General features: G+C 35.0%; 4 protein-coding genes across 4 annotated transcripts; 3 read left to right on the top strand and 1 right to left on the bottom strand.

Annotated features, from left to right (window-relative positions):
* The first annotated feature begins 1230 nt into the window (after nucleotides 1-1230).
* LOC108193334 (uncharacterized) lies at nucleotides 1231-2807 on the top strand. The gene is made up of 2 exons (XM_017359938.2): nucleotides 1231-1436; nucleotides 1919-2807. Exon 2 carries the CDS (start codon nucleotides 1927-1929, stop codon nucleotides 2593-2595), a length of 669 nt encoding a protein of 222 aa, XP_017215427.1. The 5' UTR covers nucleotides 1231-1436; nucleotides 1919-1926; the 3' UTR covers nucleotides 2596-2807.
* A 1495-nt stretch (nucleotides 2808-4302) lies between these two features.
* On the top strand, nucleotides 4303-6305 carry LOC108194526 (polygalacturonase). Its single transcript, XM_017361487.2, has 4 exons — nucleotides 4303-4934; nucleotides 5329-5618; nucleotides 5707-5935; nucleotides 6023-6305. Exons 1-4 carry the CDS (start codon nucleotides 4485-4487, stop codon nucleotides 6245-6247), a joined length of 1194 nt encoding a protein of 397 aa, XP_017216976.2. The 5' UTR covers nucleotides 4303-4484; the 3' UTR covers nucleotides 6248-6305.
* A 3429-nt stretch (nucleotides 6306-9734) lies between these two features.
* Nucleotides 9735-12011, bottom strand: LOC108195546 (polygalacturonase). Its single transcript, XM_017362517.2, has 4 exons — nucleotides 11478-12011; nucleotides 10690-10979; nucleotides 10372-10600; nucleotides 9735-10263 (listed from the first exon to the last, which is right to left on the bottom strand). The coding sequence occupies exons 1-4, from the start codon at nucleotides 11916-11918 to the stop codon at nucleotides 10045-10047; spliced, it is 1179 nt and encodes a 392-aa protein (XP_017218006.1). The 5' UTR covers nucleotides 11919-12011; the 3' UTR covers nucleotides 9735-10044.
* A 4753-nt stretch (nucleotides 12012-16764) lies between these two features.
* LOC108196875 (2-alkenal reductase (NADP(+)-dependent)) lies at nucleotides 16765-20307 on the top strand. The gene is made up of 5 exons (XM_017364352.2): nucleotides 16765-17256; nucleotides 17724-17901; nucleotides 19019-19185; nucleotides 19406-19488; nucleotides 19731-20307. Exons 1-5 carry the CDS (start codon nucleotides 17032-17034, stop codon nucleotides 20107-20109), a joined length of 1032 nt encoding a protein of 343 aa, XP_017219841.1. The 5' UTR covers nucleotides 16765-17031; the 3' UTR covers nucleotides 20110-20307.

Raw genomic sequence — 20307 nt, 5'->3', positions numbered from 1 at the left:
GAAACCAATATAGAGGAGAGATTCCTCAGAAAGGACAGTTCAACACATTTAACAATAATTCTTATCTAGAAAACTCCGCGTTATGTGGATTACCTTTGACGAAGAAATGTGCAAACACAGCATCACCCCCCACAAGAAGTCAAAAATGGTGATGAAGATGATGCTGGTGATGAATTGACATGGGAAGCAATCGTGATGGGATATGGATGTGGACTGATTTTATATAAATTTCTTTGATATGCAAGGTTAAGTTTTTGTTCACTTTTCTTCTTAAGTTATGTACTATCAATTTCTTGCTTCATGTTTGTAGTATCAAATCTAATGGAATTCGTATGCAGAAAGATGTTTTTCTCCTTGTTTAGCCTATAAAAGTTGGTGAAGCAGAGAAACTGAAATGCATTCTCCGTGTGGAACTTAAGTTTGCACTAGATGATTGTGACATTATAATGGAGTGTATGCATGAGAAGAAGAAAAGTGTCACTGATTGTTGGAATTATGTGTAAGGTATATCATTCTTGTGATCATTATAAAATAATGACTGTTGCAATTTTTTTGATTAGGTAAATAAGAATGTTTAAAGTTGTACTTAGTGTGCTAACATGCATAATATTGCTCTATGATAATACATAGGATTCTCTATTGGACTACCGGAGCGACTTCAGTTGCCACTTCAGAGGACTCTGCCTGAACAATCTCTGTCCATCTACACAACTCGTCTATTAAACAGCTTTTTCTAAAAGCATGGGAAGACGTGCTTTTTCTAAAAGCAACTTTTCAACTAAAAACTGCTGTTCAAAAAAGCCGTTTTTAGATTTACCAAACAGTTTTTCACCTACTTTTCGACAAAAAGCTATTGATACTGTCTGCATCAACAACCCCAAACAGTACCTCAATGATACTCTCTATGTCTCATTCATATCTTAATATTTTTTTTCACCGCTTGACATGCACTTTAATGCGTCTATAAAAACATAGTTTCGTAAATTTTTTTGAATTTTTTTTTTTCCTGAATAAAATTTTGACACATGGGCCCATGGCACATGCTAGGCACTAATTTTTATAAGTTTGACTCATATTGATTGGTGCAATTGTAGTACATGCAAGGAGGTCCACCTTTATTTAGAGACAATAGCCAATCAAAATCAAGCAATCTTATAAATTTTAGTGCTTGAAAAAACTGTTATTTTAAAGGAGAGAGATAAAAGTTGATTGATGACGAAAATGGATTTGGGCCCAGAGGTTGTCGTAACAAACAGACTTCAGGCAAAATCCTATTGGGCCGGATCGAGTCAAATAAGCATCCTTTTAGGGTTTAGGGTTTATACCAGGATTCATTACAGAATCAGAGAGAGCGGGCGAGAGAGCGATTGTTGAAGACGCGGACACTGAAGCTTTGCGATTAAGCGCAAGACCTTTCGTAAGCTTCAATCTCCCAGGTATTCATAATTGATATATTCTTATTACTCTTTATTGGTGATGAGCCCCTTCTCAATTCATACAAAATCTCTCTCCCTCTCCCTCTCCCTCCCTCCCTCCCTCCCTCTCTCTCTCTCTCTCTCTCCCTCCCTCCCTCCCTCCCCTCTCTCTCTCTCAGATATTTTTACCTGGAATTTATGGTTGGAAGTCCTGGATAAATTTTCGATTTGTTTATTAGCAAAATATTTCAATCAGATGTTAGTTTTCTAGATTTCTTGATTAGTATGCAGAATAGTGTAAGTATGCTTTTAGCTTAATGTATATGATTAATGACCTTGGGAATTTGGGTTCATCCAGAAGAGTTGTAACAGTTTAATATGAGTCATTTTGAGCAACAAGGACATTTTTTAGATTGTTGCATCTGTTTGTACTTACCACAATGTCTAGCATACACAATGAACGAATATTGTTTTAATTTATTTATCGTGTGACACCTTAACAGGACTTAATATGGAATCCGACAAAGGTACAACCTCTATGGAAATTGAAAAGGTCCAATCCGATGCCAATCGTGTATCATCAGCATTGAAGCCCAATTTTGAGCCATTGAAGGCACATGAGATATCTGATGGCCAAGTGCAGTTTCGCAAGGTTTCTGTTCCGCCACATCGGTACACACCTCTCAAGAAAGCTTGGATGGAAATCTACGGTCCTGTATATGACCAGATGAAGGTCGATATCCGTATGAATCTTAAGGGGAGGAAAGTTGAACTAAAGACTCGATCAGACACTCCGGATATCAGTAACCTTCAGAAGTCAGCTGACTTTGTCCATGCCTTCATGCTTGGCTTTGACGTGATAGATGCTGTTGCCCTTTTGCGGCTGGATGAGCTTTATGTTGAATCTTTTGAAATCAAGGATGTCAAAACTCTACGAGGTGAACACCTCTCCCGTGCAATTGGGAGGTTGTCTGGAAAAGGGGGTAAAACTAAGTTTGCAATTGAAAACTCGACAAAGACTCGTATTGTGATTGCTGACACAAAAATTCACATTTTAGGATCTTTTGCTAACATAAAAATTGCAAGAGACTCCCTCTGCAGTCTTATCTTAGGCTCCCCTGCCGGGAAGGTTTATTCAAAACTAAGAGCTGTTACCTCCAGATTGGCGGAAAGGTTCTAATTTTTGAGCTGTACCCTTGTTTGTTTATCTATTAATATACAGTCTTGTTATAGTAGTAAGAACGTGGAGAATTTTTTTTTCCTGTCCAAGTGTTAGTTCATTTGAAATCGATCAAAATACCTTCTCAGAGAATATAGCTTGGTCTGCTGTGTTTCTTTTGACATTATATGTTATGACGATGGAATTTTAAGGTAGTTACCTTTTGGCGACAATTTTATATTTAGTTTGCGTTTTAAATTAGTAAATTTTTTAGAGGGTGAAGGCCCTGACAAGTTTTATAAGATCTGCAGCAAATTTGTTGAGCGCGAAGTATTATTTTTATTTTTGTAACGATTGTCAATTTGGTCGGAAAAAATTACTGTGTGGTTAATGAGGTGAAACCATTAGGAGAGGATCATGATGCTTCTTCAGCTTCAGGAACGTCATCTAATACAGGAGCGGTGGTGAATGAACTAGCTGCAGAAGATATGGCTGTGGAGTTGTATAATCTTCAACTGCAGATGATGATGACCTCATTCAAACCTATCTGACCTGATATTAATCTCATGAATAAGCAATTTTCATTCAAACCTATCTGACCTGATATTAATCTCATGAATAAGCAATTTTCGAAATTTTTGCAAGCAATGTTCGAAATGTTTGCTTAGTTGATCTATCTCCTGGCAACATATCTTGGCTTGGTTTTAGTATTACCATTTGCTTTTGTTTTGAGTGAAGAGTCTGCATTGTTATAGCAAGCGTTTAAGATGAAAGAGTTATGAATCAGCTATATGTTGTAATGACAAGGATTCATATTTATTTCCAATAGAGTTATGCACGTAATAAAGTTATATACGTCTATGTTTATGTCCCTATAATATATAAACTTATTTGACGTGTGCCAGCTGATTAAATATAGGGGTTTTCTCATAATATATAAACTTATTTTATGTGTAACTTTGATAATAATAAATAAATTCCTTAGTTTTTTATTAGAGCAACTGGTAATAATAAATAAATTTCGTGATTGTGTAATATAATAAATTTATATTTGTTAAAGTTTAAACAATTTATTTGTAATTTAGATAAACACATGTACATATTCACATACGTTTAAATTTGTATATCGGTATATAAACACATTTTAATATTACAATATCATTTATATTTTTGAACTGGCGCTTTGCATGGACATAAAACTTGTTAATCTTAAATTTCCTTGTTTATAATTGTCGGCTAAATTGGATCTGTAAGACATTATGTACAATTTGTTGAATGTGTAACATATTGTTCTTCAATGGTATTAGCTATATTAGTTGGTTATAATTTAAAAATAATATGTTATTAATATTTTAAAATATATTAGTTCAATATGATAATAAATGATGTGCAATCTTCCTACAGATTTCTTACAGCCCTGTAGAGGTTTGACAAATTTAGTCATCCATATGAGGTTGACTAAAATTATAAACAACATATTATTGTTGGAGTGTGAGTTTTTCCATAAGTTGGCAATATTTTTTATTTTTGATATATATGCTAACTCACATTTTAGCTAAGAGATTTGTATGGTTGGAGATGCTGTTATATTATTTTAATTTAAATAGTGTGTCATCCAATGATTTCAGAATTAAGAAAGTAGCCAATGATCTGAGAAGAAAGTAAAGGACTTAATTACCTGAGAATTGAAATGCACTTAAAGATGCACAGGCTTCACCTACACGTTACATTACTTGCCTATTAGGCCTGGATAATTAATCTGTACTTCTGCATGTACTTGCATAGAAAATTAGGAACACATTTGCCTATAAAATGGTGCATTAAATTGTCACAATTCCCATCATCAAACATTCTCCCTCTCTCTGTATATAAATCTCTCCTGTCCCAGATTATTGTTTTTCAGCCTTAAGATGGCCAGGACTGCAATGGTTTATTATCTTCTACTAACCTTTTCCATCATGTTTCTAATGAATTCATCGTCGGCATCAAGACTTTCGATCAATGTGAAAAGGTTGGGAGCCAAAGCTGATGGCAAGACGGATGTTTCCAAGGTTCTCCTGAGGGCATGGAATTCAGCTTGTGCCTCTAGAAAGGAAGTCCGAATTTACGTGCCCCAGGGAAGATACTTGATTCGGAGTCCTATAGTATTCAATGGACGAAGATGTAAACGTAGCATGTTCATGCGTATTGAGGGTACTATTGTAGCTTCCAGGGATTACAATCTGATCGGCAGTGGCGAAACCTGGATCAAGTTTGAGAGGATTAATGGACTCTTCATTTCCGGGGGAACTGTGGATGCTAAAGGTGCTGCTCTGTGGGATTGTAAAAAATCTGGCAAGAACTGTCCTATAGGCGCAACGGTATGTCAATTAAAACACTAAAATTCACTGTGGATAGATCGCTATATTATAACCCTTAGCTAAGTTGGCATACCAAAAATAAAAAATTATAGATAATCTCTTGAAAATATCACGCTATATTCTTCTTCTGTCTATAATTATAGTCAAGCTATTAGATGATTACACATAATTAATTCTCATATTGAAGTGATATATATTCTATTTATAACAATCTAAAATATTAATAACATGTTATTTTTAAATTATAGTCAACCAATATAGCTAATACTATTGAAACACAATATCTTACAAGTTCAACAAATTTCACATGTTGTTCTACAAGTTCAATTTAGCCAACTGATTTTAGCCAACCCCGTTATAGATGCCTTAACGTTACTTATATATGATCATGCAGAGCATAGGGTTCTACAGCTCCACCAACGTTGTGGTGAGTAGATTGACATCAATAAACAGTCAGATGTTCCACATGATCGTGTATAAATGCAAAAATCTCGTTTTTCGGGGAATCAAAATCTCTGCACTCGGTAGAAGCCCCAACACCGACGGTATTCACATCCAATACTCCTCAGGGGTGAGCATTCTTCGCTCTCGAATTAGCACCGGGGATGACTGTGTCTCCATTGGACCTGGCACAAATAACACATGGATAGAGAATGTTTCATGCGGTCCTGGTCACGGCATCAGGTACGTAGTATACATAAATCAGTTAATCAAATTTTGCACCGCAATCTAAATTTATTGTTGATGAGGGGATTTTTAATTTTGGTTACAGCATTGGAAGCCTCGGCTGGGATTTGCAAGAACCTGGTGTCCAAAACCTGACAGTGAAATCCGTTACATTCCGAAACACTGACAACGGTGTCAGAATAAAAACATGGGCGAGGCCTAGCAAAGGATTTGTCAGAAATGTTCTGTTTCAGCACATTTTTATGAATAATGTCGCGAATCCTATCATCATAGACCAAAACTACTGTCCCGACGTCAAGAATTGCCCGGGAAAAGTAAATTAATTATAATTGCTTCAATAATTGTTCTATTAAATCACGCACAATCTGAATGTCTGATCTTTCAACTTATATTTTATACAGGTCTCTGGTGTTCAGATCAGCAATGTAAGGTATGAAGACATCCGGGGATCATCAGCAACACCTGTTGCAGTGCAGTTCGAATGTAGTAAGAAATATCCTTGCACTGGAATAAGACTAAAAGATGTTGCACTCACTTACAAAAATCGAGCAGCAAATGCGTCTTGTGCCTATGCCAGAGGAACTGCTTCTGGTGTCATGAAGCCTCCAAGTTGTTTGTACAGATAAATGAACTGCAAAACACTAGTGAATATCAATGTATGTCAGTTGATTTGGACATGCATGTCTGAATCTTAAATGGCATGAAAATGTATATATAATGGTTGGAATTACATTGGTTTTTGCTCTACTAAACTTTCATCAGAAATATTTATATTGTTAGAAGATTTAACACTATAAAGACAAAGCTATTAATTAAAAGTTAATACATCTAACTAATATTTATCAAAGAATACTTAATTACTATTTTAATTATGCGATTAAAGTACCTAAAATTATGTGTCAAAGTTAAATGGCCTATATTTTAAAATAGAATTAAATAGTTGGATGGCAAATTAGTTTCAAAAAAAAATAAAAAATAGTTGGATGGCAAATTGACATATTACTCAAGACAAGATGCTAACTGGCAATTGGCATATTACTCAAGATGGTAACTGAAAAATTAAACTATACCAGAATACCATCCCCAGAGAGGTACTTGAGCAGAGGTTTATGCAGCCCATAATTTAAGTAATTTCCAGCGTTACTCCTCCAATTTATATTCCACGAAAATGCTCATCTTAATAATTTGAATCTTAATAATTTGAAGCAGAGGTTTAAGCAGACATAATTTAAGTGACACTCCAAGGTTTGATATTAGTGCCTCCTGTCATGAAATTCTTGATTCTCAATTTCATGGAAGATATCCTCAGCTCGGCCCGAGTTGACAGATGACTTGATTATGGATAAATGACTGGAGAAAGCGCTTATATGTTGCACACCGCAAACAAGTCATGCCTCACGTCATCACAACTAATACCAAACCTCTCAATGCATGTATCGCTTTCTGATTTCTCCACGCCAAATAAAACTAATACAAACCCTCTCCTCTCGCAGTCCTCTATATATAGCCCACCAAGCTACTCTGCTCCATCAACAAAAAATAAACAAACCCTCGTACTTCCAAACACTATAATTGCTCAGAAATGGCTGAATGGGAGGCTATGATCCTTCTCCTAGCATTTGGTGTGGACTTATCATTTCATACAAATGTATCATCATATATTTTTTTTCAGAGTTTACACATAGGCCACAAAGTAGGATCAGATGGTAATGCTATTAATATTGGTTGCGTTTGCCTCTTAATTTTGTAAAAAAAGAATTTATTTATAGAAAAAATTTCATATATATTATGCACTAGTCTTTGAAAATAAGTATTTAGGAAGGGTTTTGCATTCCCTATTTCACAAGAAAAAAGTATTATATCCATGAAAATGTACACCTTTACATGCTTTATCAGGAATAAGTTATTTTTAAAAAATAAGATAAGCCAGACGAACCCAAGAGTGGATGAACAATAGCTTGCTTCTTACTATTTGTAATTCATGTATATAGCCTACGATATTAATCTGTTATATTAGTCTGGATCAAGTCTGTAGATAACTTTTTACACTCATACTTATAGGCATGCTCGGCGTGACTGCTTATGCTGGTTTCTTTGAAGTGGCTACACCCAAGAAAGCAGGGCCGTCTGGGATTTTTTGAGGCCCTGTGCTGACTTTAATAATGAGGCCCTTCCAAATGACAAAACAAAATTTTAATATATTTAAAATAACAAGATATCATAAATGAAATTAGACTACTACAACTGAAAAATTGTAATATGTGTGTGGCGTTTGAGATTTACTGCTCAGTGTACTAGTTTGTGGGGAGAGAGAAGGAATAAGAAGAGACGTGCATGGCTGAGTCTTGAAAGTTGAGAATTGATTAGTGTTTAAATAAAATAATGATAAAAATTAAAGAGATATTAATATTATATTATATTTATCATGAGTATACCAAAAGATAGAAAGAAGTAGTCATAAATTGGGGCCTTAAATTTTCATGGCCATGTGCCGTTGCACTTGTTGCACTCTTTCAAAACCGGCCCCGCAAGAAAGGAGAGTATGTTTTTATTTCAGCAGCATCTGGAGCAGTTGGTCAACTTGCATGTTGGACAGTTTGCAAAACTTTTTGGCTGCTATGTTGTTGGGAGTGCTGGAAGCAAAGAAAACGCCCTCGTCTTCAAATTTCAAGCAAAGTTACTAAGCATATCTTGATGCCTATATTTTCTTATACCATTAATGACAGTTAATCACATTAATATGACATGTACTGACCTCTCATGTTTTCTGTGTTCTGTTTTTTCTTTACGTTGATCTTCTGAAGAATAAATTTGGGTTTGACGAGGCTTTTAATTACAAGAAAGAGGAAGACTTGGTTGCATGTCATTCTGTGCATGTTTCTGTATATGTCCACAAAGAATGACCTGATAAAGATGTTATGACTAAAACGTCTTCTTTTCATGGATGTGATAAAGATGTTATGACTTAAACGTCTCTCTTTGTGAAACCACCTCCCAACTTCCGTTCTCCTCGGCTACAATCGAAGGGGACGGAAATATTTTAAATATAGTAACTGGTCAGGTTCGTTCTCATTCATACACAATTCTGAGCACACAAGAGCACTCGATTCTAGGCAAACAAGAGCTCGTACTATCTAGTTTACTCACAAAAGATCAATTAACTTACGGGGTGTTTGGCGGATCCACTTACGGGCTTAAAAGCTCTGGAAGTCCACTTCTACTTAATATTGTCCGTTTGGCTACGTTTTAGAAGCGCTTAATTCAACGTCCAGAAGCTCAAGAAAAAAGCTGAATCGGGGACACATCCATCACATTCTTCTCTTTACAGGTTATTGTTGAGGGTCCTATTCCCTAACAATCACTTGTCAGGGAGCATTTATCCGACAAACTGTTTCCCAGCCGTTGGATCAACGATCCAACGGCTGGGACAAAAGATATTTTTTTAACTATCCGTGCTTCTTTTTTTTCCGCGGATACTAGGGCTTCCGCGCTTTGTTACGCGGATATCCGCTGTTATTTTACGCGGACATACCACAATAGTTTTAAAACTCTGAAACCCCCTTATATGATGTAATGTGAATCCACGACGCAGAAATTAGGGTTTTGCTGCAGCTCTGTTAATGCGGATTGATGTGTGCGTGTATAATGTATCCGCAGTTAATATCCGCGGTGTATCCGCGTAAAAAACCCGCGGAAGCTACGGTATCCGCGTATAATATGCGCGGAACGATAAAATATATTTTTTTTATCCTAGCCGTTGGATCTCCTTGACAATCACTTGCATGTTCGGGAAGAGGACCCTATTGTTGATCGTTTGCTCAAGCAGAAAACTGGTTTCAACAGATACCATCAAAAAACTATCACAACTGTTGAGATGATCCAGTGTTTTAGTTTAAGATCATGTCAAGCCTTGTTCCTCTTGTGATGCTTTTCTTTTAAGTTGTTCAGGGATAATACCATAGCTATATCATATTTTCGTCAAACCTCAACAGGGATCAGAGCTAGAAGCATCTCTTTCCACGATGTCATATCAAGTTGATCAAAAATCCAAATCAAAAATCTTTTATTATGCAAGTTTCTTAACAAATTTTTATATTAAATTATGAATATGGGAACCAGTACATTTCTACCAATTAATTATATGATATCGACGAGTATATTTACAGCTGATTGCTTACAAATAATTAAGAAATATGGTACTATGTTAGTATGACGGGATTATATTTATTTTCTGCACGGCCAGGCGAGCGCAATGTGCTAACAACACCACAGGCACCAGCAGAAGAAATCCTCTACTTTTTACAACTTTAAAACACTGTTTTCAGATTAAAATGCTAGCTTCATCAAAGAAAGTGCTCGTTCTTTAATTGGCCTCTGCTGCTTAGCGAGTGAATGCGCACTTCTTTGCTCGTAAGTGTGTCTCCTACAAACAGCTTGTTGGCACAACCATGCCAGATGCAGTACCTGCTGCATTAACACAATAGGCTGCAGCCGCTTCATTTTTATATGTCAGGTTTACTTTCTCCAATCTTATATCGTCGCATGGATTCATCTTGCTGCAGTCGAATTTCACTGCCACTGCGGTTGCTGATGTTCCATGAATATCCTCGTACGTCACGTCCCTAATTTTAACTCCCGAGAACTATAAATTCAACAAAAAAAAACAGAGGAAATGTTTGTGAGCTCGTTCACAGCATTACTCATATTGTGTACTAATTAGACTTTTCGATATTATAAACATTTCGGGTACCTGGCCTGGACAATCTTTGTTATATGGACAGTAATTTTGGTCTATTATCAAAGGATTCTGGACATTGATCATAGTTATATGCTGAAACAGAACATTCCTTACGAAACCAGAACTCGGCCTTCCCCATGTTTTAATCCGTGCACCATTTGTTGTACCTTTGAATGTCACCGTTTTAACTGTCACATTCTGCACACCTGCTTCAGTTAAATCTCTGCCTAAACTCCCAATGCTGTAAAACAACAAAAATATCATCAATAATTCATCAAAAAATGAGTTCATACTGTTTAAAAATAGTTGAGAGTTTGGTTTAGCTGTTACCTAATGCCGTGGCCAGGGCCGCACACCACCTTTTCGATCCACAAATCTGTAGTGCCTGCACTAATTGAAATGCAGTCGTCTCCGGTACTAATCTTGGAGTTTAAGATGGTGACATTGGACGAAAACTGAACATGAATGCCGTCTGTATTTGGGCTTTTGCCGGATGCTAGGATCTTGATTCCTTTCATCTTCACGTTTTGGCAACCATTGACAACAATGTGGAACAGTTGGCTGTTCAATGATGTTAAGCCGCTTACAACAATGTTCTTCGAATTCGTAAAAGTTAGTGTCTGCAAAACATATAGTTGTTCAGGATGAGTAAATTTAACTAGGACGAAGCATGGTTTCGTTTTTGACGTAACATTTGTACTGTAATATGCTACATCTAACTAGAAGTTGACATTTTCGGTGTCAACCGATCAGCTCACATTACGGTCTTCTTCACCATCTAGTAGTTTTTACTTCATCACTATTTAAGTGCGCATGACGCATCTTGAATCTCACGAAACTAACATAAAAAATAATAATCCGAGAATGATCTTAGATTGTGTTTGAGAATATGTATTTCATTTTAAATTTTGGATTTCAAATGACGATTTGAGATGTCATTTCAAATTCTCAGTTTTATACTAGTATTTGATATTCTTGATTTCAAATAAAATTCAGTTCCGGTTTTTCTTTGTATCCAAACATGTCATTTGATCAAATCCAAAATTTAAAATGAAATCCAAATTCCCAGACAGGTCATTAGTAAAAAATTTGTCGTCTGAATTTGGAAGGAAACTTACCGCTGCTCCGACAGGACAATTCTCTCCGGCCAACTTGCAATCCCACAAACCAGTGCCTTGCCCGTCTAGGATCCCGCCACTGATGGTAACACCATCAACTCCATGAAAGTCTAACCAATTCGAGGCATTCCCAGCAACCCGAAAATCAGCTGGAGCCACAAGCACTCCATCTATCCTAATCAAGATCTTATTGTTCCTGCATTTGCCACCCAAGTAGACTCTTTGAACCAAGAACCTCCCCCGCGGCACGTAAATCACGGCTGATTTTACCGAATCACAAGCCCCGGTCCATGCACTAAGAAAAGACTCTGTCGAGTCAGTTTCGCCATCAGGTTTTGCCCCTAGTTCTATCAGATCGAACGTCACTGGTTTTGCAATGGTGTTTTTGAGTAAGATCAAAAGAAAAGCAACGAGTAACATTGTACAAGTATTAGAACTCATGATCTTTGTTTGAGCTGATAAAACTAGTAGATTGAGAGTTGTCTATTCAGAAGATTAAAATTTGAAGTGATATTTATAATAAATTTGGTGCATGTTTATAAGGAGTGTAAATGAATAGATTCAAGAAAAAGCAAGTAGCGCCGAAATGAATCGTTGCTTTTTTGTTCTTGCACTCAGATTACTAGTCACGCTAATTTTCGGCTTCGGCTACTATTAAATCTTCGTATAGCCTGTATAGTACAAATAAATGGGACATTTACTTGTATCGATTTCACAATTATATCCGAAAATTGATTTTGCTTTCTAAATAATTAAAATATCATGTCCCTGAAGCTAAGTTATGAACTGTAATTTATGATTAATTGCTTGTTTCTAATTTTATTAGATTTTTTTTTTGGAGTCACATGTACAATTAAAATTATAAATGAAAAGATATTCCTATTTATCATAATTTGAGTCTATATTATAATTAAAGAATAAACATATATGTTGACCAAAAGCAACTGATCCTAGCTAGTTGGAGAAAAGAAAAAAGAAGGAACCAGATCAAACACAATTCTTTTATGAGAATAAATTGAATAAATTCTGATATTAAATAGTGTTTATATCTGTGGAGACTACATGTTACCATGTTACTCAATGGATCACAGCCACCAAAATTAAAGATAAACCATCTTTAGAAAAGCTAAGGAGGTTTATGCAGCCATAATTTAAGCAAACCCAGCTTTTTTTCTCCATTGTTTACTCCACAAGAAAGCTTATCCTAATATGAACAATAGAATAATCATTGATCACTAATCACTACTCGTTTATCTTAGAGGTGCATGCATGTTTTAATGAACAAGTACAGATCAAGTTCTGTGAATGCATGCATGTTTCAAGGGATGCGTACGGATCGAGTACCCAAAACTGGCTGCGTACAAATAGCAATACCATTTAACAAATGAAAAAGCATGGCTTGTTTTGGCTAATAATGCCTATGTTTGAAATTTTTATCAATATACTGTTAATTAATTTATTTTGGAGAAAGTAACTCCAGATATAACTGTTTGACCTTGTCTCATAAAAAAATGGTCGGCATTTTGTTGGGAAATTGCAATGGAATCATTTTCGTTCGGAAATTTTCTTGAAAATTCCGGATTTTCTTATAGTGATACCGGTATGCTTTTTTTTTTTTGTAAGGGTACTACGAGTACACAAGAATATAGTTTTAGATGAAAATTTATCAGATAATCAAAAAACATATTTAATTACATATTGACTTTTATGATAATTGATTTTTGTTTTTGTACTTTCTTCTGTAAAGTTAAAAAAATTAGTTTATTATATTTATATTTAGATAAAATACTATCTTACCTCTAATAAAATTCAAAATAAAATTTGATACATATGAAGTAAAAGTAAATCAAACCGGTTCAATAGAATACATGCACAAATACTTAAAATCTTAAATAATAAAATTTAGGTAACCGATGTTTATTTCTATTTAGTGTCGGCGTTTCTAGAAAATCAACACAGATTATTTTTAAGCGTCGTTTGAATAACCGACGCAACGGATGCATACTTTTAATATAACCTGCATATATTACGACACTTGATCCACGTTAAAAATATGTTTTGACCGACGCTATAGACCCTTTTTGTACTAGTTTTATTTATCAAAAAAATCAATTTTTTAAAGTAATTTTATAATTTTAATACCTTTCAAAAAGATATGAAAATATATTGTTCAACTGTTCAACTAAATGCAACCAAATTCAGTTTTCATATTTGTACAAATATTTTGAAGAATACAGTGTCATTTATCTTCATTTATGTCTTTTCAGATCATTCTTCTTTCTAACAATATCATCTTCATCTTCATGTTTCTTTTTTTAAATTTCTCTCCTAGCATCCACTCTTTCTCAAATTACAATCAAAAACTCTTTTACATCTGGATCACGACTTGTATAGACATATATACAGGAACATATCTCGGAATTTAGTTAAGTGGAGACAAACAACTAGAGTTGTAAACGAACCGAACTCGGACGAAAATTTAACGAACACGAACAAATTTTGATGTGTTGACATGGTGGAAGGCATATATCCTGTTTTATCTCATATGGCACGAGATATTCTGAGTATTTCAATGAGTACAGTAGCCTCTGAATCTACTTTCAGTGCTAGTAGTAGAGTTATAGAGCCACATCGTTCTTGTTTAAAGCCTGAGACAGTGGAAATGTTGTTGTGTGGGGATGATTGGGCACGTGAGCTATATGGTCTGAAAAGAACAATGCAAGGAAATCAGGTTTATCTACTATTACTAACACTCTATATTCATTTCTGTTGCTATTAGCAATCTTCCTGATTAAAATGTCTAACTTATTACAATATTTTATTACAATATATCTGCAGGAAATGCTTGAGGATATCGAGATTGATTTGAGTATTTGACTTCATGACAAAAAGGTTTACTACTAGCTGACTTAAGATATATATATATATATATATATATATATATATATATATATATATATATATATATATATATATATATATATATATATATCCTGTAAGTGACTGCAATTAAAATCATCGATTGAGTCTAGCTTCAAATTTAGTCCATTCTTCTTCTTTTTTTTATTGTACATAATAATTGTTTCTCTTTATTTTTTGTAATGCAGATAGCCAGGTATTTGTATGCCATATGTAGTCAGCTATGAAGTCCAAGATGGCAAGATCTCAATATATTTTGCATCAGAATTCTGAAACAGACTTGTAGTCTTTAACTCTTTTGACTTTTCATTTTGTAGCTGAACAATGATGTAGTATGGATATTCTGGTTAATTATGGCTTTTGTAACCAGCTTAAATGTTCAAGTTGTATATATTTTAAACTTATGGATATAAATTAGCAGTCTAGTAATTATGTAAATATTTGTTTGTTGACGAACGAACCGAGCTTAACGAACTCGAAACGAACTCGAACACTAATCGAGCGAACACGAGTCGGACACGTGTAAAGTTCGATTCGGTTCGTTAATATTATCGGACACAAAAATGCGTCCGAACTCGAGTTCGTTAATACACCGAACCGAGCTTAACGAACTCGAAACCGAGCGAACCCGAGCGAACTTAACGAACTGTTCGGTTCGTTTACAGCTCTACAAACAACATCCAAAAAACCGCTCTAAAACAGGCAAAAAAATTCAGGAAGACACCAAATCCACATATTCAATATCACATATTTCAGTCTCAAAGGCCGAAGTTATATATGTGATGTGTTTGTTCGCTTCCCAAATCACTGCAGTTCACTATTGAAGTGGTATGATCTGTTAAATATTTCAACTTAATTAGATAGAGATATCAGACCCATGCATTTTCTGGTAGAGACGATGCGTGTCAATCATGGGGCAAAGCCACACTTCATGTAACTCATAAAACAAATACTCCCTCCGTCCTTTTTTAGTTGTCACTTTTGGTTTTGTGCCGGTCAAATTGACCAAAGTTTGACTGAAATTTATTAATATTTTATCAATTGAAAAAATTAAAAAATATGTCACTAAAAATAAATCTACTTTAAAATGTAATTTTCAATTTTTTAAAATAATGAGAAGAGTGACTTATAATTTTTGTTTAAAATTTAGTCAATTTGATCAACCAAAATAAAAATGTAACAACTAAAAATGGACGGAAGAAGTATAATAATATACTCACGGGCTATTGGGGGCAAGTACCCCACCGCCCCGGTGTGCGTTCGTCCCTATGTATACATGCATAATCGTACACATTATTGGTTTTTTCATGAGCTACTCCTTGTAGTGGCGGCGTAGGTGGATGATTTGAAATTTGTAATTTTTGATTGCTTATGATGTGACAATGAATGTGATGGGTTTTAATTGGGTGGTTGATGTAAATACAGGAGCCTATTCCGATTAAAATCCAACACATGTCATTATGTACAAAATTTTGTACACAATTATGTGCACCAAGTATTTTCCATGCTCGAGTCTGAAAGTTAAAAAACCAGATGAGAAAATGTGGGTTCTTGCTCTTATTGGTTTGAGATGAATTTGAAGATGCACAGAGCAGTTGGCATCTTGCTACGAATCAAGTTTACAGAGTATTTCGTGATATTCTTGACATGTACTTCTTCTGTCCCATCATTTTTTACAGTTTTTTTTGGATGTCTTATCTAATTCTTTACATTCCAAAACTTACCAAAAATAGTTGATGGGTCCCACCACTTCCCAACTTTTCCTCCCTTTTCACACTACTTTTACTCTCTTTTCACACTACTTTTACTCCACTATCTCTCTTTTATACATTAAAAATTGATGGGTCCCACCACTTCACCCACTTTTCTTTCTCTTTTTCACTACTTTATACAAATTTTTTAACCTCCGTACCCAAGTCCAATGTAAAGAACTCACCGGGACAGAGGGAATATTAATTTTCAGCTTTGATTTTAGTTAACATTGTGTTTGGCTTTAGTTGATTTTATTATTGCTGGTATGATATTAGTACCAACATCACACGAAAGCTCATTTTTCGACTTTTACAATCATTTGTAATTTATTATGCAATTAAACGTAATTTTTAATAATCCCTCTGTTGGGATATAACAATCGTTTGATTTTTTTTCATGTATTTTTAAGAGTTTTTTCATGTATTTTTAAGTGTGCGGTCAAAATTTTTAAAAGTACGTGAAACAAAAGTCAAGAGACTATTATATCCTAAAAGAGTTAGGGAATATATTTTATCAAAGTTGCAAGTTGAATATATAATTGATAACAATTAATTTGTAAATGTAGTCTTTGTAGAATTTTCCCAACTATTTAAGAAAAACAAAATTCTAACTTTTCATTCATTTTTCACATTGCAGGCCAAAAAATAGTGTGAACAGTGTGAAGAAAATCAAAAGCGAGCGATGATTCCAGAGTCACATGGATAACTCCTGAACGCCCACAATTGTACACATTGCAAACAAGTCACAGCTGACGCCATCACAATTCTCCAGACTCGCCCACAATCTCTACTATATATCCCAAGCGATTCTTCCCCAATCAACCAAAACCAAAAGCAAACAAAACCCATATACTGAAATATCGACCCGGTTTAATCGTGTAGAAATGGATGAAACTGTGGATAACAAACAGATTGTGCTGAAAGAGTACATTCGAGGGTATCCCAAGGAGAGTGATATGGCTACCCAAGTTTCCAAAATGAGCTTGAAAGTACCTCATGGGTCTAATGGGATTGTGGTCAAGAATCTTTATTTGTCATGTGACCCTTATATGCGCTCTCGTATGACTAAATCAACAGCTGTTTACGTTGAGGCTTTCACTCCTGGTCAGGTAATTATTTTATTCTCGTGCCTGTTACTAGATCCGTCTATTAGTTTGTTACAACTAACCTTTGTCCACCTGGGTTTATTTTTCTTTTTTAAGTAGTTTTTGATGTCTGTTGATTGTGTGTATATATTGATTGTTTAGTCCGATTTGTGAAATTGGATTGATTATTTAATTATTTTAAGAAATATTGTTACATAATTAAATAGATCTGATCAGTCATCAGTGTACCTGCTGAGCATTCCTAAACTTACTCTATTGATCGATGTTGACTTTAGTAGTTTTTTGACTAATTTTTATTATTGTATGAAAAACATTTTGGCTGGATAATGACAGTTTAATGTATGAGAAATTGGTTTGATTTTATGGTGGGTGATGTTCAGTTTGCTTCATGGAAATTGGGGTATTACATGTATGATCGGAATTCAGATGTGAACATGTGTATAGTAACCTCTGTTTGGTAATGAATGCAGCCTATTGTGGGATATGGGGTGGCGAAAGTTGTGGATTCAGGGACCCCAAAGTTCAAGAAAGATGACTTGGTATGGGGAATGACTGGATGGGAAGAGTATAGTCTCATTACAAACACAGACACTTTGTTTAAAATAGAGCACACAGATGTGCCTCTTTCCTACTACACGGGCTTGTTAGGTATGTCATTGACTTCTTGTGTTGTGCAGTACGGATTTTGAATAGTGACATTTTGAAGAAGGTTTTTCTCTCTCTTTTTTTGATTTAATCGAAGGTGATGATTAATTCTAAGCTAGCTAGGTTGCTGGTGTAAACTTTTGTTTTGTCATTTTATACAAATTTATCAGCATGAGTAGAGATGTCTTAAGTTATATACTGACATGCATCCTAAGTCGGTGGAGAACTGTTTTAATTTTTAATGATTTACAAAATATTATACGAAGCTTACAACTAAATGGAAGAGAGCAGTGATGGTCATTGGGTTGCTCAGAGCTTTTCTACACATAGATTACCCATTTATTAGTTAGAAGTCTCTCTCATAGAAAATAAATTTAAAGTTTGGCTGAACAAAAATAATGTGGGTGTTTGGCTCACTTTATTTGTCAGAAATAAGTGCTTATTTCCAAACAAATGTAGATGGATACCTTTTTTAGAATATAATTACTTATTTTTGTGAAAAATTAATGTCAAAAATCCTGCAAGTCATTTTAAAAGAAGTACGTAAATACGTAATTTTTTTTTTTTTGCTAAGCGTAAATACGTAATTTTTGCCCAGTAATAAGTCCTCAAGTCATCTTTTTCTTTGAGAGGTTGTTGGTCCCTTGAATTTTTAGCACACATACTGAGAGTTTAGCCCTTATAGGTATTTCAAATTAATATTTTTGTGTATATAAGGTGCTTAAATCATATCGTCAAATATGTTCTTGGATATTGACCAGAGGATATAGTGGCTTTTTTGTTTAGCAGGCATAAGATGTTTTTTTAGTTAGCCTCCATTCTATGATCATGATGAAATTGAGATCATATGCCATCTACCCTGTTTAAACCAAGTACTATGCAACCAGGTTAATTAGTGGTCTATCGTAATGCAAACCGAGTTTCTTACAGATGTGAATCTGTTGTAGCCTAATCAGAGCGGAACTTGACTTTGATGTTATTGTTATTAGCTTCCCAATAGTAGATGAACTATCGCTTTGCTGGTTGCTATTTGTTATTGACATGAACAGAGCCTATGAATGTTAATTTGTTATTTTAAGCTACGTCTAGTAGTCATAACATTTTATTCTTCTTCCTCTAGGTATGCCTGGTATGACTGCTTATGCTGGTTTCTATGAGGTGGCTACACCAAAGAAAGGAGAATATGTTTTTATTTCAGCCGCATCTGGAGCAGTTGGTCAACTTGTTGGACAGTTTGCAAAGCTTTTTGGCTGCTATGTTGTTGGGAGTGCTGGAAGTAAAGAAAAGGTTGCTACCTATATCTCATCTTTCCCGTAATAAGCAAATCTACTAGACAAATTTTGGTGCCTGTAACTGTGGTATCATTGAGAAAAATGATAATAAATGAGATGAGTCCGAGTAGATTTGTGGTCACCTATTTTTCCCCAGGGTGTATTAAAGTATTTCAGACCACATGACCTATACGTTTACTAACCTGTTGTGTTGCATTCTGTTTTCTTTTTTTAAGGTTGACCTTCTGAAGAATAAATTTGGATTTGACGAGGCTTTTAATTACAAAGAAGAGAAAGACCTTGCTGCTGCATTAAAAAGGTCTGCATTTTTCTTTGAACTTTTTTCCGTAAAGGTCATCTCAACAGTTTTGAAACATTGTAAAAGTTATGTAAAGCTACTCTCAGTATATATACTGAAGAATGTTTTTTTTCGAGAAACTTGATTCTGAAGCTTGGCTTTTCCTTCATCCTACAGCGGACCATTATACGGCTTAACATTGTAATTGTATAAACTTGTTTATACATTATACATCATTTGTTTCTTAATTGCTTTTGTGACAGGTACTTTCCTGATGGCATTGACATTTACTTTGAGAATGTTGGAGGAAAGATGCTTGATGCTGTGCTTCTTAACATGAGGCCCCATGGGCGCATTGCTGTGTGTGGGATGATCTCTCAGTACAACCTTGAAAATCCCGAAGGCGTACACAATTTAACGCAAGTCATTGTGAAGCGACTCCGTGTCGAAGGGTTTCTTGTGTTTGAATACTACCATCTTTATCCCAAGTTTCTGGAGATGGTTCTGCCATATATAAAGGAAGGGAAGATAAATTATTTGGAAGACACAGCTGAAGGGCTGGAGAGTGCTCCAGCGGCTCTCATCGGGCTTTATTCTGGTCGTAACATCGGTAAGCAAGTGGTCGTCGTTGCTCGTGAATGAATCTGTTAATCTACATCTGGATTCGGGATCATAGAATTAGTAACTGTCAGTTCTACTTTTCTGCAAGGAAGATGTTAATGTGGCGCTTGCTTAGTTTTCGAATTTGTATGCAATTTTATGACACCAGAATAATGTATATGCTAAAGTTTGTGTAATAAGCGGATTTTTTATATAATAACTTCTTTCATTTGGGAAGTA

Source organism: Daucus carota, chromosome 7 (genome assembly GCF_001625215.2).
Source record: "Daucus carota subsp. sativus chromosome 7, DH1 v3.0, whole genome shotgun sequence".
Taxonomy (NCBI): Eukaryota; Viridiplantae; Streptophyta; class Magnoliopsida; order Apiales; family Apiaceae; genus Daucus; species Daucus carota.
This window is presented reverse-complemented; position numbering and strand designations above follow the sequence as displayed.

Bases quoted from the DNA above. Each gene is read 5' to 3' on its own strand.
- LOC108195546 (XM_017362517.2), bottom strand. From the start codon at position 11,918: ATGAGTTCTAATACTTGTACAATGTTACTCGTTGCTTTTCTTTTGATC. The intron at 10,980-11,477 runs GTAAGTTTCCTT...TATGTTTTGCAG, and splicing joins ATTGTCCTGTCGGAGCAGCG to ACACTAACTTTTACGAATTC. The intron at 10,264-10,371 runs GTACCCGAAATG...TTGAATTTATAG, and splicing joins ACAAAGATTGTCCAGGCCAG to TTCTCGGGAGTTAAAATTAG.
- LOC108194526 (XM_017361487.2), top strand. From the start codon at position 4,485: ATGGCCAGGACTGCAATGGTTTATTATCTTCTACTAACCTTTTCCATC. The intron at 4,935-5,328 runs GTATGTCAATTA...ATGATCATGCAG, and splicing joins ACTGTCCTATAGGCGCAACG to AGCATAGGGTTCTACAGCTC. The intron at 5,619-5,706 runs GTACGTAGTATA...TTTTGGTTACAG, and splicing joins GGTCCTGGTCACGGCATCAG to CATTGGAAGCCTCGGCTGGG.
- LOC108196875 (XM_017364352.2), top strand. From the start codon at position 17,032: ATGGATGAAACTGTGGATAACAAACAGATTGTGCTGAAAGAGTACATT. The intron at 17,257-17,723 runs GTAATTATTTTA...TAATGAATGCAG, and splicing joins AGGCTTTCACTCCTGGTCAG to CCTATTGTGGGATATGGGGT. The intron at 17,902-19,018 runs GTATGTCATTGA...TTCTTCCTCTAG, and splicing joins CTACTACACGGGCTTGTTAG to GTATGCCTGGTATGACTGCT.
- LOC108193334 (XM_017359938.2), top strand. From the start codon at position 1,927: ATGGAATCCGACAAAGGTACAACCTCTATGGAAATTGAAAAGGTCCAA.